At 30.3% G+C, this 16,550-nt stretch overlaps 1 protein-coding gene across 4 annotated transcripts in view; it reads left to right on the top strand.

Annotated features, from left to right (window-relative positions):
• The window catches only part of LOC118196796 (putative inorganic phosphate cotransporter), a 133,972-nt gene extending 117,422 nt beyond the window's left edge, over positions 1-16,550 (top strand). For all 4 annotated transcript variants that reach the window (XM_085820501.1, XM_085820502.1, XM_085820503.1 and 1 more), the window contains 4 exons: positions 4,066-4,198; positions 5,205-5,360; positions 5,616-5,701; positions 14,220-16,550. In XM_085820501.1, coding sequence (XP_085676627.1) covers positions 4,066-4,198; positions 5,205-5,360; positions 5,616-5,701; positions 14,220-14,417 — 573 coding nt within the window. In that variant the 3' untranslated portion in view covers positions 14,418-16,550. The remainder of the gene's footprint in view (positions 1-4,065; positions 4,199-5,204; positions 5,361-5,615; positions 5,702-14,219) is intronic.

The raw sequence follows: 16,550 nt of genomic DNA, 5'->3' as shown, positions 1-16,550 counted from the left end.
ATAATCAGTTAAAGTAAAGCCAAAAAAATTTAAATACTCACCCCCCAAACTTGTATTATTTAAACATTATATTTCCCTAAAATTTAAATGAATTTAAAATATGTTTAATTTTAGATTAAAAATATATTTAAGAATATATATCAAGAATATATATATGTCAAGAATATATATTACATCACTGTTTATTTATAACAACATTATATATATATATATATATATATATATATATATATATAATATTATTATTATTATATATATATATATATATATAATAATAATATTATTATTATATATATATATATATATAATATATATATATAATAATATTATATATATATATATATATATATATATATATATATATATATATATATATAATAATGTTGTATGATCTTAAATTCATTTAGTGCGAAAACAAGTTACTACTACTTGCGCAATTGCTGCAAAGTAAGTTAATAATAATTTATTTACTAAATAATATTGATTAATTGATTATATTATCTCCTAAGTTTAATTAAAGAAGAATTATCTTAAAAGAGTGAATCCATACTAGTACGTTACATTTTGAAAGATGTTTTGAAGTAACTTGGAAAGTAAAATGTTAGTAATGTTTTAACGGGGACTGGAATTAATTCATCATGAAGAACAAAATTTCAATTGTAAAAGGTATAAATTAAAGGCAAGAATTAAATTAAATGCATGTAATCATTGTCAATCTTCGGAAATTAGTTGACTTTCCAAGGGGAACAAACCAACTCCCGTTCAATGAAGAAAAATTAATAAATACATACGAAGGTGTTTCGTCTTTACTCGAGCAATTGAACTCAAATGCATAAACACGAGGGTGTCGGGGGACGGTTACTCGAGTTTTTTCGAAATTCACTGCAGAAATTGCTCAAAATTGAATGGGCTAAAATGCTTCATAGGAATAAGTTCTTTGAATATCAGCATTGGTTCATAATCCATTCTATACACGGAAATATTTGGCCTGACTTGAATTGCCGGTTTGGCTTAGCCTTATTGCTCGAGTAAAGACGAAACACCGTATTTATTTATTAATTATTGTTCATTGAACGGGAGTTGGTTCGTTCCCCTTGAAAAGTCAACTAACTTCCGATCATTGACAATGATTACATGCATTTAATTTAATTTTTGCCTTTAATTTATTCCTTTTACAATTGAAATTTTGTTCTTCATGATGATTTAATTCCAGTCCCCGTTAAAACATTATTAACATTTTACTTTCAAGTTACTTCAAAACATCTTTCAAAATGTAACGTACTAGTATGGATTCACTCAATCAATTAATCAATATTATTTAGTAAATATATATATATATGTATATGTATGTATGTACGTATGTGTGTGTGTTGAGTTCGATTTCATTACCTTAAACTATATCACTGTTTTATTGTTTTTCCAAATTCATTACCGAAGCACGATTTAAGTTAAAAGTAATATTTGGATGTCGAGGGAAATTTCTCAAATATATAGTGAGTAGAACTGTTAGTAATATACGTGTTTTTAATGTTCAAGGTTTTACAAAAATGTACTACTGAATGGTAAAGAAGGTTTATTAAAATTCAAATGCAATAATTCAGTGATGGAATATATATATATATATTAAGTAAGGTAGTTATTACAATACTGAATGACCAATTTGGTCTAGAAAACATCTTGTACAATATGCTGCAAAATAAGTAAATTAGAAATTGTAGTAAGCTCGCCTAAAAGTTACCAGGAGCTGTTGCTCCAAAAAGTTCAACACGTTTTAAAAAAATTAATACATATGAAAATCAAACCATTTAACATGTAAAACATTAAAAAAACAAAATCAGATAAAAAAGTAAGCGGAAAAGGGTAAATTAATCGAACTCGACTTCCAAACTGGCTTTTCAAGGGGAATTTTTTTGTTTGAACGTCGAATCAAGCTAACCCCGTTACGCGTTTCGCCGAAACAGACAATTGAAACTTTTTCACTACAAAATTTTTTAATTTAGACAAAGTGTCTTGGAAAATTTTAATAGTCTCAATTCTCTGTTCCAATTTCCCGACGCGTCCGCACAAAATGACACATTAAGGTGTTAAAATATGTAAAAACTATTCCGATATATCTTAAATCTAGACTAAAATAAAAATAAAAATAAAAATAAAAATAAAAATAAAAACAAAAATAAATAGCGGTCTGCTATTAGTCCTAAATATACAAAAACATACGGGCTGGGCCTGCAAGCTTAAAGATTTATAATTTTATATATTTTAGAAATCTGTAATGAAAATCTGTAATTAAAATAAAAGAAAATTAAGATGAAAACTAACAAAGTGGGTCTTGCTAAGACCAAGAAAAAGTTGTAACAAAAGAAACATAAAAAACTGACCTGTGGCGATGCAGAGCTCTCCCTCTTAATACTATGTTGAAAAGTAGTTGTAATTCCCTTCTGTGTACTTCAGTCGTGTGACATATGTAGGGGGGAGCGATGTTCTGTGGGCATCAGCTAATACGAAAAGATTGTCCGTTAGCTGCAACTCGTCTCCAATTATCGAAGGGGGTCAGAAAACTCGGAAAAACGTGAAAAGATTTCAAAATGGCGTCTGACATGTAGTTGGAAGAAAAAATTGTGACTGAAAGTGAAAATGGCTAATTCAGCAAAAACTACAAAACTTGGCCACAAAAGCAAGAGTAAAAGGAAAAAACAGTCATTTGTTAAAAAAGTCGTAATTCTTCAAGCTAGCGGGCGATCAAGCTACTATGAAAAACGAAAAGGCCCGATTTGTTAATAAAAGCAGTAAAATTGGCCATTATAGAAATTTAAAACTATTTGAACAATAGTATTTAAAAGTAAAGTGCCAAAATTTTGGAGGAAAGAGAATGAATAAACAAGAATTATCTGTACATTTTTACATTAGATTCTCTGAATCAGTCATCCATCTTAAACCGTCCTTCGGGCTTTAGGCATAAAATATCATTATCTAATTCAAAAAATCTAAAAATAGGTAAGGCTAATGCCAGCTTTTTTTAGGGTATTTTTAATTATTTTATGAGGAATTAGGTTACTTTTCAAAATAGTTACGAAGTACAGTATTTCTTCTTGTAAGTGTTTCGCAGTATTGCAAATCCTTTTTATTCTGAGTAGCTGTGAATAAATTGTGTTAAGTATGATTCTTTTGGAAAGATTTGAATTCCAGTTAGTTAATTTTAGTGTGGAAAAATTAAATTCTCTTCTTTTGTCGTAAACTTTAATAAAATTGTAATCAATAATATGTAAATTAAGGTAGACTACATTATGCTGTTCTGTATTTGTTTTATAGATATAATTAATATGTATAACGAACATATTAATTATATCTATATCTTACATATATTACATCATTGAATTTGCTGTCTCTTTTCTTATGTACGTATATTATATCACTGAGTGCCTCTTTTCTTATTTCTTTTAGTTCCCATCCTCAAATATAATTCGCAAGTAATGGACTTTCAGATGCGAGGCCCTTTATGGGATTCCGTGAGGTTGTGTTAAGAACAGGATAAATTACCGCTGAACATGAATAAACAATGAAGCATCAAAGCATCACTGAACACCGCTGACTATTCATGAATATTCCTTAGACAATTATGTAATTACTGTCTGTGGCTAGCTAATTGCCTTCCATTTATTAATCGTCTGCATTAGCCAAGATTAGAAATAAATTTTATATACTTTGGCAGTCGCCACTAAAATGAGAAGAAACTAGCACCTGGCGACAACAAGGAGCAACGATTTTGGTATATCCTGCAGATAAGAAGTGTATCTCAAGCCGCTGAACATGCTATAACAGCAAGCGTTTGCTTTCCCGTTCCTTTCATCTATAAGAGGCAACAGTTCTATGGATATTTCTGTTTGCCTCTTTTAAATAGCATAGTCTATCATGTGATCATTTTATGATCCATAAACTGCTTAGGCATTATATTCTATTTAAAATCCTAAGTTTGATATGATGGTGTATAATAAGAGGTAGATCTATAAGATTTCAGGTTTTAACAATCAAAGTATTTAATTAACTGTTATTGCTTTTTCTTTTCAGAATGGTCTGCTTTCATCAGGGCCATTTTTAGCTCAAGCAATAGCAGGCTTCGGTGCGTGTTGGTTTTCGTTCCTATTGAAACGACGCTATCCAGATAGAATAAATGCTTGCAGGAAAGGATGGAACTCACTCAGTATGTAATACATTTCAGTAAATTATTGCAATCCAAATGCATGTTTAAATTTATAAATTATTAGATTAAATATCAGTTATTAAATTTTTCTCTTATTTTTAACCTTTTTTCTCAGTATATTTTATAATATATAGGTGAGAAATCATGTACGTAAGAAAGAGTGGTTTTCTTCTTCATACTGATTAAATAAATTAATATAGTATCAGAGTACTGATTAAGTAAATAAATCATTTATTTAAAGGCAAAAACTGACGCTTCGTCCTAAAAATAATTTTAAAAGTTAACTGAGAGAAAAATATCATTAAGGTTTAAATAAACGTGTTTATATTAAATTTAAATAAAGCCATGCATTTATGCAAAGTCAGAATAACTATAGATCTAGTGTACATTTTAAAAACATTCTCCCAAAATTCCTCAACTTTGTTTCATAAGACAAATAAACAACAATAGATGCCACAAAGCATCATATTTTATCCTTGTAAGAAAACTGGTAATGAAATAAGAAATCAAAGTTCTGTTAATGAAAATGATTGAACTACTGAGGATTAAGCTATATTATCGAAAATGAAATTGGACGAAGTTTCAAGAACTTTAAAAATTTGATTCCTCATTGAATGCTTTACTGCAAAATGAAAATTTTCTGTTTTACATTGATAATTTTACATTTACAATTTAAGGAAAATTTTACGATTGAATGAATTAATAACAACGTAAGTTTGGCTTTGCTACAGTATAACAATACACCATATTAAAAACTATAATTAATAGTTATCAAATAAATAGAGCAGAGTAATTTTTAGAATTAAAAATATGGCTTATTTGGTATTTCGAAACGCTGATTTGTTCCCGGTTCATTTCAGAACTTTCTTTAACAACCAAGAAACCAACAAAAATGTTTATAATCCGCAAAATTTCTTGAATTCGATAACCCTCACTCGAAAAACAGCTCTAATAACTTTAAGTTATTGTACAAAATGCTTTTAATTATTCATATTTGTCTTTTTAGGCTGCTCAGTCTTCACTCTTGGTATGGTAGGTGTTTACCTGTCAGGATGCAGCACTACTTGGAATGAAGTATCCTTTTTTGTAGCAATAGCTAGCGTAGGTTTTGGATTCGCCGGCAGTTTGATAACTGCTGTAGACATGACACCCACATTTTGCGGTAAGGACAAGATTATATAGTTTTCTCAGTTCTAACCGCGGCATTGCATATTTGTAGTTCTTGTAGTTTGCTACACGAATATATAAATAATATTTGTTTCTAATTTTTTTTTTTATGTTTAGAATATTATTCTTTGTCTTAGCGTCCTTTTCATCTGACAAAAAAAAAACTGATTAAAAAAACTTTTAAATTTGTGTTTATCTGCAGTTATTGATTCTTATTGTTGATAATTATGTATCGATTTCGTAAAATTAGGTGCTCTGATGGGGTATGCAAGCACACTAGCCAGCTTTGCAGGTTTTCTTGTACCTGTCACTGTTGGAAGGCTGACAAACGAAGAGGTAATTACACACTTTTTATCCTTTTTGTTACAGATTTGGGTGAGCTATGTTATATTCATTTTTAGGGTTAAGGTAAAGTGTTAATGAGGAGGGCATTCTATGTGTCAAAACAGTGGTGGTTGTGATTTTTCTCAACCTTAAAAATATTTGCAATTTTTCCTTAATTAAATATCCTTTATTTGATTTCTAGATATACAGTGTAAAATTTGCTTTGCTTCTTCGCTAATGAATATAAGGTTCATTATCCTTTTATTAAACTGGATTTGGAATCCAATAGCTGGTTTCATTTCTGAAGTATATACTAAGCAGCCAACATATGAAAAACACCCGATTTTAATACCGATACGTCTGACAAAGCTTTATATTAATGTAACAGCCTGAAAGTGTTTACATAAAATAGTCTAAATATGGAAATGGAATATTCTTTATTGCTGCTAATGTAACAATAGACGGAAAATTTGCATGACTTTGAATGAAGCATGATCATGAGCACAAGAAGACTCGGTTCCAGCATCTCTGAAACGGCTAATGTTCTTGCGTTTTCGTGCAGTATTTGAGTGTTTAAGGAGTGGAACGCGAACAAATAAATTCAGGCTATTAGGATGATTCTGATCGGAAAATGTCAGTGAAAGGAGAAAGCGGAAGGCAGCTGTAACGTCTAAGCATCCGCAGCAACAGAAAAGCAACATTATGATACATCGCGGTTCATTGCAATTCAGGTGCGTCACAAAGAGTACGAGAAAGCGCAACACGACCAAAGAATTATAACATGGCGGATGGGATTTCAACGGGAGCGTTTTAACAGTTGGAGACGAATCTCGTTTACATCTCCATCAAGCAGATGGCAGGATGAGACTATTGCGCAAACAGCACGAATTCATGGACGATTCAGGAGAACACAGTTCGCAGTCAGGGTTTTCGCACGGTTTTGCTATCCCAGAATAGATATTCATGAGCGATTTCTATCACGTTTGCTGCACTTGATTGGAAGCTAGATGGAGAAGTGAAATGTTGAATAGATTAACTTTCTTTATAAATAATTCAACAATAGAGTTTTTTGCATTAATGTGGATTTTCCGAAATTGCACACATGTGTAGTATGTGCATGGATATGTACTTGTAATGAGTGAGCCGAAAGATGCAGTTTGCGTCAAAATTTCAGTCTCATCGGCGTACATGGCAAGTGTTTAGTCTTGTCTGTATGGAATGTCATTCGTGGAATTATTTTACAGCATACAACCGAGTAATGAGACTTGTGATACGACGGGTTGAGTGTTTGTTGTTGATACGAACTAAAAAATCTTACAAATAGGAGTAAATTATGTGGAGAAAGTAATCTCAGAATCCCAGGATTTTTAAGTTTATATTTGAGGCTCTGCACCCAAACTCAGTCAATCAGAAATATGAGAGAAAAGTGTTGCCAGATCGTGGGACACTTTGTAAATTTGCTGCTTTTTACAAAGTTGTGCTATTAAAATTTATGTTTAAGCAATTTTGAGTGTTTTTTTTTTTCACTCTATTATTTCTTTACGCTATATTTCCTACTTAAACGTTTTCTTAACATTAGCATAATATTCGGTCATACTAATATAACGTAGCTACTGAAATTAATTTATAATTAAAAGTAGTAATTTATTTAGGCCTAAATAAAATCTGGGTACTGAAGTCCTGTGTTCGTAACATGTGAGTGCATGTGCGCTCAATACCAGGACTAGTAGCTAGTATTTTCATTGTGTCATTGATTATTTTGTTTAATATTTTGGTCATCTATAAGTACAATTACAAAATTTCATTTAACTAAAACGCGAATTAAAAGAATCATGAAAAAATTGAGCACCAGCTTTTAAAAAGCTTGGCTTAAAATACCCATGTTTTGAGAAGTGGTTAGACAGGATGAAAACATAAAACACAAAATCTTATTGCAAGTAACATAAATGAGAAATGAGAATACATTAAACTGATTTAATCCGCAGCAAGTGCTTCTTTAATACATAAAAAATTTTTATTTTTCAAAACGAATGGTTGTCATAGAGTATGTTCACTGTATTTATTCTATAATTTTTTTTTCAAACTGAAATTTTGTAGAATATCGATATAAACCAATTTTAGAATATTGATTTAACTAAAATTTTAGAACCCAAGACGGGAATGTCTATTCATAAAGGAAATTACTATCACGTTTATCTAAAAAATTCGAATATATCATTCTTTATACTTAACACCTTATTGAAACTACGTACAAAGTTTCAATATAAAATTCTAAGGATCACTTATTTATTTAGTATAATGCATCAATAATTTTTCTGTTTCCATGATATTAATTTCAATTCAGGGGCCATAATTCTGTGGTATCAAACTAAAATTGCGTGCAGGCTGAATGCACAATCTGAAACAGCTGACGAACCGGAATTTTTTAACCATAATAAAAAAAATTTAATAAAGAAATATTTTAACTAAATTTTAAAATGTCACTTACTAAATATTTATCAAATGTACATAAAAAGTAATAAAAATAACGCAAAGGAAAAAATTTCAGATTTATATTTATTTTCTGCCTGAAATCTAAAGGATATATTTGTTGGTCACACTTTGTAAATCAAATATCAAAATATTAATATTTCAGACTGAAAGGTACTTAAAAAATTCTTGTATGTCCAATTATTCCTTAAATAACGTACTTTAATTTCAGTTAAAAGTGTAAATTTTTTTTTTTTTTTAATTTCTAATTTTTCCAAAAAAAATTTCCTGGTGACACAAAACTTGAGAATAAATAACGGCAATCCAGTCTTTTTCTCTTATTGAGTTTTTCTTCAACACGAAACTTAAAATACATATATTCGTATGTAAATAATTATAAATTTTATGTATGAATACAAAATTTGTGAAATGTCCATGCACTGCAGAAAAATTGCTAGAAATTATTTTCATCACGAATTATAGACGCTCATTGGGTTTTTTTCCTTATCAATTTTCAATCGTGCCTATTTTCTGGCAAGTACAAGTAAAAGTTAATCAGATCTGTATCTTCAAATCGTTTAATAATATTTACATAAGTCTGTAAATTAATTAGTGCAATTTATAGATTTCTGATTCTATAAAATTATATTGTTATTCACAGTACCTTTTAATGATAATGAAAGTAATATAAACTCACACTTTAAAAAATTAAAATCTTGAAAATCATTTTAACACCGTATTTGTTACAGATACGTAATTGAAATGTGCTTGCGGGCAGTTTAAATTGTTTAAGGAGCGTGCTGTCATCCTGAGACCACTGCCTATACTTCTTATAAATAATTATAATATATCGTAAAAATATGATGTACGTAATTTAAAAAAAAAGACCGAAACGATGTAAATTTTGTGCTCGAGTTCTCTCACAGTTGTGGAAAGGGAGATTCATAAATTTTTCTCTGAATTCTCGGGCAACAGATTATATTGTAGTATTGATAGATCGGCCAACTCCGTAAAAATTATAGTAATAAAAGACAAAATACTACAAAATGAGAGTGAAACGAAGTTATGCATGTTAATAGCAATATTGGCTATTTTATTGCTCTTAAGTTCTTATTTATTTTTTAAACCAGTTCTTACCTCAACTCTAAAATTACGACGTGTCCGTATGTGGCCCGTGCACCATTTATGCGAAATTTATTCTCTTGATTATAATACTGATATAAACTAAACAATTGAAATGATTTAAAAATCAATGCAACACGGGATTTCTTAATAACAACACGAGCAAATTTAATAGTAAAAGAACGTATCTTTATAAAGCAATGAAATGAAACAGAGGTTCAACAATCAGAACGGAATATCAGCTGAAAAAAATTAACAATTAAAGCAAAAAATAGTAAATTAAAAATATAAACAGCTAACTCAAAAAGAATTAGTACAACAATGTTAACAATCCAAACGTGAGAAAGCACCTAATAACGAATATGAATAAATTAACAGAAAAATGATAACCTAAGTTTACTGAGAAATAATTAAAGGAAGAAATGGGATTTAGGCAATGAAAAACTAGCTATCGGGTTTTAAGATTTTCGTCGATATTAATGTATATAACGCAATGGCCACGAATCGAATTACAATCCACTCCTAAGGAAACCTTGGATGCTAATTTTGTAATGATGTCAGAGATCTTGTGAGTTTATGAACTTACGGCTTCACAAAACTCACACAATGTGTCATGACATGTGCTTCTTTTTGCTACTTTACAATTCTTCTCTTGCTACTTTAGCTTAATAATTTCTGATTTACATAGGTTCACTGAATGCTTTCGCTGGAATCCATATTGATTATGAATTATGATGTTTTTATCTTCCAGCATTATAAAAGCCTTTCAAGAATAGCATGTCCGCTACCTTCTTCAGAGAAGAAAGCACACTGATCGGGCGATAGAATACTGGATTGCCGGGGAAATTTTCCTGCTTTAAAAACTGGAGAGATGAGGGCGATTTTTAATCTGGACGGAAAATACCCGAGTTGCGGCAATTCAGACGAACTTTGAAGATCATAATGGTTCCCATGTTAGCAATTATGTTATTGGATATTTCACCAAGGTCAGGGCTCTTTCGGGATTAGAGTTTGTGTATGCATAGAAGTACTTTCGACGGGTAGATAGAAAGGATGTAGTAAGAGCGTGGTTGTGAGAGGAATTTTGTTAGTGTGTGGAAGATAATATTTTTTTTTTTTGGTGGTGTTTGATGGATATTTTCGGTGAGAAATTGAATAGTATCATTATCGGGCGAATTCTTGGAACCCTCTTTCTTAGAAAACTCTTAAGCTGGAGACCATGGAATTATGCTCTGAAAAACATTTACTAGAGAACAAATTGTCCTATGATATGTCGAAAACGGTTGTCAGCACCGCGATGTACTTCAATACCTTTATATATATATATATATCACGTACACTCATTTATTGCTTAATGTTGTCTGAGCAGATGGTCATTTTCAGCAGGATGATACCTAAATGGAAAAATTAAAGTCAATGCATGCATGACTAACCTCAAATTGGTTTGAAGAACATGGGCTCACAGTTCAAATCATTTACACGGTCTGCTCAGTCCTCTGACCTCAATCATATCCAACACCTGTAGACAATCATTTCAATGCCTGGGAAAAACACCATCCAGTTTGAATAAAAATTAGAGCTGTTATTGTCCAATTTGATTTAATTGCCCTCAAGAATGATACCAGCGCACTATTGAGCCCATGATCAGAAAAATATCAACTATAATTAAAGTTAAACGCATTATAACGGGGTGTTTCATCTTTCGACCACTCAATGTGTAAAATTACTTTATTTGTTTCCTATAATATTGTTTGTAATGTGTTGTATAGAACTTATATATTTTAAATTTTACATAAGGGAACTCTTTTCTTGTTTGAATATTAATAAAAACTTCATAAATGAAAAGGCTTTTCCAATGACTAATAGTAAGCTTGAAATTCATTTGAAGTAATTAGTTATTTCGATCAAATGTTTTCAGTTGCTCATTTAGCAATCAGAATTATGTACTTATGTCTCAAATGCGCTTTATAGTTAAAGTTGTCTAGTAAATAAAATCTCTTCTTTTAAAATTATTTTTTGTGAAAGAGATTATTCTTCTATTGAATAACAATTCTGAAACTTTATTGCGACTTCCTTGAAAGAAAAAATGCTTACTTTCTAGTCTCTTTTTACTTCTTTGTAACGAAGTTAAAAGGAAGTATTGTAATTGCGAAACGTTTCAGGCAGCATATTTCAACGAAAATATCCATTTTGACCGCTATCGAATGCAATTTAACGATGTTTTTGCGTGATATCTGTACGCAAGGACAAAATAAAATACCATTTTTTTTCAAAAAAATTATAAAACTGCTTTAAAATTAATTCTGAAGAGAATTTTTCGTGGCGTCTGTACGAACGTATGTACGTACGTATCTCGCATAACTCAAAAACGAGTAGCCTCAGGACGTTGAAATTTTGTATATAGGACTGCTATAACATGTAAATGTGCACCTCGTATTTTGGTTGCAATCAGCCGCACCAAACGTATATAAATATATTTATATATATATCCGCTCTGTTACCCGGCTCAGTGATCTGTTTTTTACTCTTATATGTTTGTAAATTGTACATTTTTTGCTTTAAAAATGATTGTATTGTGTTGTTTTTATCTTCCGGTTAAGGTTTTTATGCCTTTAGTAAATCTGTATGCAATATGTTTAGAATTATCAAGAATTTTAAAGTTGTCTCAGTGCTACTAAGCCTTGAAGTATCGTAAGCATATTTCAACGAAAATATTCCATTTCGACCGCTATCGAAAGCAATTTAACGATATTTTTGCGTGATATCTGTACGTAAGGACAGAATAAAATACTCTTTTCCTTCAAAAAAATTATAAAACTGCTTTAAAATTAATTCTGAAGAGAATTTTTTGTGGCGTCTGTACGAACGTATGTACGTACATGCGTACGTACGTATCTCGCATAACTCAAAAACGAGTAGCCTCAGAACGTTGAAATTTTGTACATAGGACTGCTATAACATGTAGATGAGCACCTCGTATTTTGGTTGCAATCGGCCGCACCAAACGTATATAAATATATTTATATATATATCTACTCTATTACCCGGCTCAGTTTTTTACTCTTATATGTTTGTAAATTGTACGTTTTTTGCTCTAAAAATGATTGAATTATGTTGTTTTTATCTTCCGGTTAAGGATTTTATGCCTTTAGTAAATCTGCGTGCTATAGTTTTAGAATTATCAGCAATTTTAAAGTTGTTTAATTGCCGCTAAGCCTGTTTTTAATGCCGGCCATTTTACATTTGAAACAGGAGACTATTGGGTTTGTTGCCAATCTAGAGAAACTTAGCTTCGCAACAACAAAGATAACGCATTCATTTATTATTGCCAATTAAATCATGCTTAATTCTTTCTGGAATTTTTTCGAGGAAATAAGCGTTTGAGATTTACTTCCTAATTTTTAATATAGATATTTTGAGTTTTTATGTATTTATGCTTTCTCGCGAAGTGAGAACTGAATTAATACAATGAGAAATACTCAATCCTCTGTGAAAAACTGTTTCTTTTTTGTTTTGTTTTCTTAATTTCTTTTATACATAATTCTAGCTTTATTATAGTATTTGAATAGAACATGTGTCAACGATTAGATAATTCTTTAAATGATATACATTTTGTGCATTCTGAGTTATAATATGAATGAAATATAATACTGTTAAGTAAACCTAGCTCCAGAGTTTCGCTATGGTAAACAAAGTGAATTTTAAAGAATGCATTTTTTCTATTGTGGTTTACGCGCTGTCGGCGAAGTAGGTTTAATTCAATCTAATAAGTTTAAATAAAATGCAAGAAAAAATGCGTATAATTTAATATTCCGTACAAGGAAGTCATGTGGTGTACACATCAGTTTTTTTATAATTTACCTTTGACTGATTGTCAATTTGGCTACATATGGGTAATATTAATGCAGATTAATCAAAGGTTTAACTTGCATTAACATCGCCAGCTTAAACCTGTGATAAACAGCTTAAAACAATTTCTTTGCATTTTGAGGTCATTTCTACAAAATTGATAGATTTAACAATGTGAGAAAGATGTGGGGCAACATTCCTTTTTATTTTCCTTTTTACCAGTAGAGACTGTGTTCTAATTATTTTCACGCCTTAAATGAAAAAACAATAGAAGCGTATAATATTATTATAGGCGCTGTAATTAATGAAAAGGAGAAAGTTTTGCTGAAACCAATCAGAATATTAATTACTTCACTTGTTCTTTACAACTATCTTTATGGTTATCATCCAGGTAAAGTTAGAAATCTTGAACTTTAAGAGCCCATCTTTATTTTCTACGTTTGGTTCTTGTCCACTTCTCCGTTCGTTTGTTTTTCAGGGGGGGGGGGCTTTTTTTCTCAAGATCTGGAGCGGTTGTTGCAGTGATAAATTATTTGCATTTTTTTTTATCTGTATGATCCAGTATTAAAAATTTCTGTTAAGACTTTATATTTTGTTCCTTTAAGGCATTTGATTTCAGTGGATTTTCCATTAAGACATCCATATATATTTCTAAAATGTAAGAAACAAAAAATTTGACAAAATTTAATGTACCACATCCAATTATAATTACTGTTCCTGTTCTTAACGACAAAAACAGCCAATGAGTAAATGAAACATGGGCCAATGTCAATGTCATAAAAATAGCTGCGAACTCTTCAAGTTCGTAATTTTCTCGGCCTTCAATCTGACGATGATTTCAAGATTTAACTGAAGTCATTCTTATCCTAGATGTTTTCTAAAAATTTTCTTTTAATTTTCTTATGATAAAAGAAAGATGAAGATTTTCAAAGTTTCATGCATCTTTTAAAAGCAGTAGTAAATCATAAAATAATTTAAGTGGTATTACTATTTGATTTAATTTAATTTTTATTATGAGGTTGTTTTCATAGCAAAATATTTGATCTATTTTCTTCAATAATATTTCACAAATATTTTTCTTGTTTGACAGCAAACGCTCGCACAGTGGCAAAAAATATTCTTGATTACGGCAGCTGTAGGAGCTGGCAGTGGTATCATTTTTTTGGTTGCTGGGTCGTCTGACATCCAATCCTGGGATCCTGCGGGGAGCAAAGAAAATGAAAAGAAAACGCCCCCCGAGGAGAACGGTGACGTCCCCGCCACGGCGGCGAACTCATCTAAACTGTGAAATCTTGTCATTTAAGCATATGAATATGTTATTTAAGTTATTACGAGTATTAAGCAGAAGCTTCCTGTGATTACAGGAGCTTTGAGATGGAAAATGGATACAGGGTATTTCAAAACCACTGGCTGTAGCTTCATTTTTTGAACCATACAGACAGATATAAAACCAATATTTTCCAGTAGAACCATCTCTAAATTTTGGATAGGGATAAATCTTATCACTTTCGCAACTGCAAGAAATATAAGTTAAAAATCTAAAATTAACTTTGGCGTTTGGAAGCCTGTAGGGAATATTTCTGATTTTGGATGTCGTACGTTAATTAATCTCATTTATCATCTACTTAGTTATGCCATTATAAGAGAAAAAAGAACTTTCATTTTTATTTTGGCAGGGAAATAACTAGTTATCAGAATGTTTCTATTCGACGTGTATGAGATTTTTAATTATCTCTGAAATTACGTATTTACTTAACAAACTCAGTAATTAAAAAGTGCTTCTGAATAATGTATTTGTTTATTTTACTTTTTAAAACATATTTAACCGTTATGATTTATAACACATGATGAAATTTACTATATATCCGGCTAATTTTTACAAACATTTCCAGAGTTTCTGCACTTTATAAAAGACGAGGCTATGTATTTATTTCGGTATAGAATAATCGTTTAATTTTAATTTCAAAATACTTTTTGTACTATCTCTGCATTTGCTTCTGTCACAGTAGAGTTTGCTGCAATATTTTTGCAATCATAAAATTAAATTCAAATTGTGAATTAAATTTAAAGACCGGAAGATATTGGATAACCATTGCAGTAATTCGGCCGTTTTAAAAAATGAGTGAGTTCTCTGTACACATTATGCAAATAATGAAACCTTTTGCAAGTCATTCCATATTATACTTTATTAATTATAAATGAAATATTAATAACTATTTAAAACTTACTATATATTTATCACTTACTAATTTTATGCGTTCCGAATTCTTTATCTAATTGAGTCGAATTATGACATTATATCTATTATTTATGACTTAACTCAAAGTATGCAGTGTTCCTAAGGATCCAACTAAACTATTAATATCAGTTAAAAACAGAAAAGGCTAGCGGAAAATTTGTACAGGAACGTGCTTCTAAAATCAACACTGAAAAATTGGAAATTGTCTGAAAATTTTACAAAAGTATGCAGAAACACAAAATGCACACTAATTTCTATTTCCCAATTCTATCACAGTCATTAGTCTGCCGTAGCTAAATGTTCTATGTCAATTTCTGTACTTTTATCGTTGGTAATATAAATCTGCCACAAGAGTGGTTCAAAAGCTAAACTCGAGGTCCGTGTTCCTGAAATACCTTCTGTAGACGCAAAAGAAAACAGGCCAGTAAACAAAGCAAGATTAATACTTGAATTGTGCGAAATGTTTTGATTGTGTTAAAATAATGGCTCACATATTTATGAAAGAAAGTATTTAGTTTTATAATTTGTGAATCTTTACTGTTTCGAAACTAAAGCAAAAATATAACTAAAGAGAAGTTGCATGAATACTGATGATAAAAGGAAGAATATTGTTTGATAAAATGCTATATCATAATTTTCAAGAAACTAAAATTTAATGATGTGTGAACTGCCTAAAATCAAAACTTAATTTTGTTCTGTCAGATCGCGCGAGAACAAATGGATTAAAACCGTACAAATTCGAATTCCAGAAGCTACCAAGAAAACTGTCCTAACATTTGGATTTTAAAACAAAATATTCAAAACTGTTGTGAAAATGATTTTTCCAAAATCTTATTTCATTCAGATTTTTAGTGCTTTAAGAATTTGAATCAGTGGGATTAAAAATCGTGTTTCTGATTGCAACAGAGTAATCGCATCAACAGTTTTATATTTCTAATATTTTTTCTTGCGTATAGATAGACATTTCTTATAATTTCTGCCAAATAATAAAAGGCATATTTCGTTTGAGTTACCTTGAAAATTTATATTCGTCGTATTGTTCATTATGTTCTTGTACTTTTACAAAACTGTATGCAGAATGTATTTTTTTTTTTTACATTTAAAATTGTGTATTTTTTGACTTACCACCTGTTTCAATCATAACGATAGTCGCTGAGCGAATAAAGGAATTTTTATATGTGA

Source organism: Stegodyphus dumicola, chromosome 7 (genome assembly GCF_044657685.1).
Source record: "Stegodyphus dumicola isolate Sdum_Otavi_A_Nest chromosome 7, ASM4465768v1".
Lineage (NCBI taxonomy): Eukaryota > Metazoa > Arthropoda > Arachnida > Araneae > Eresidae > Stegodyphus > Stegodyphus dumicola.
The sequence above is the reverse complement of the archived record's forward strand: the minus strand, read 5'-3'. Positions and strand labels throughout refer to the sequence as shown.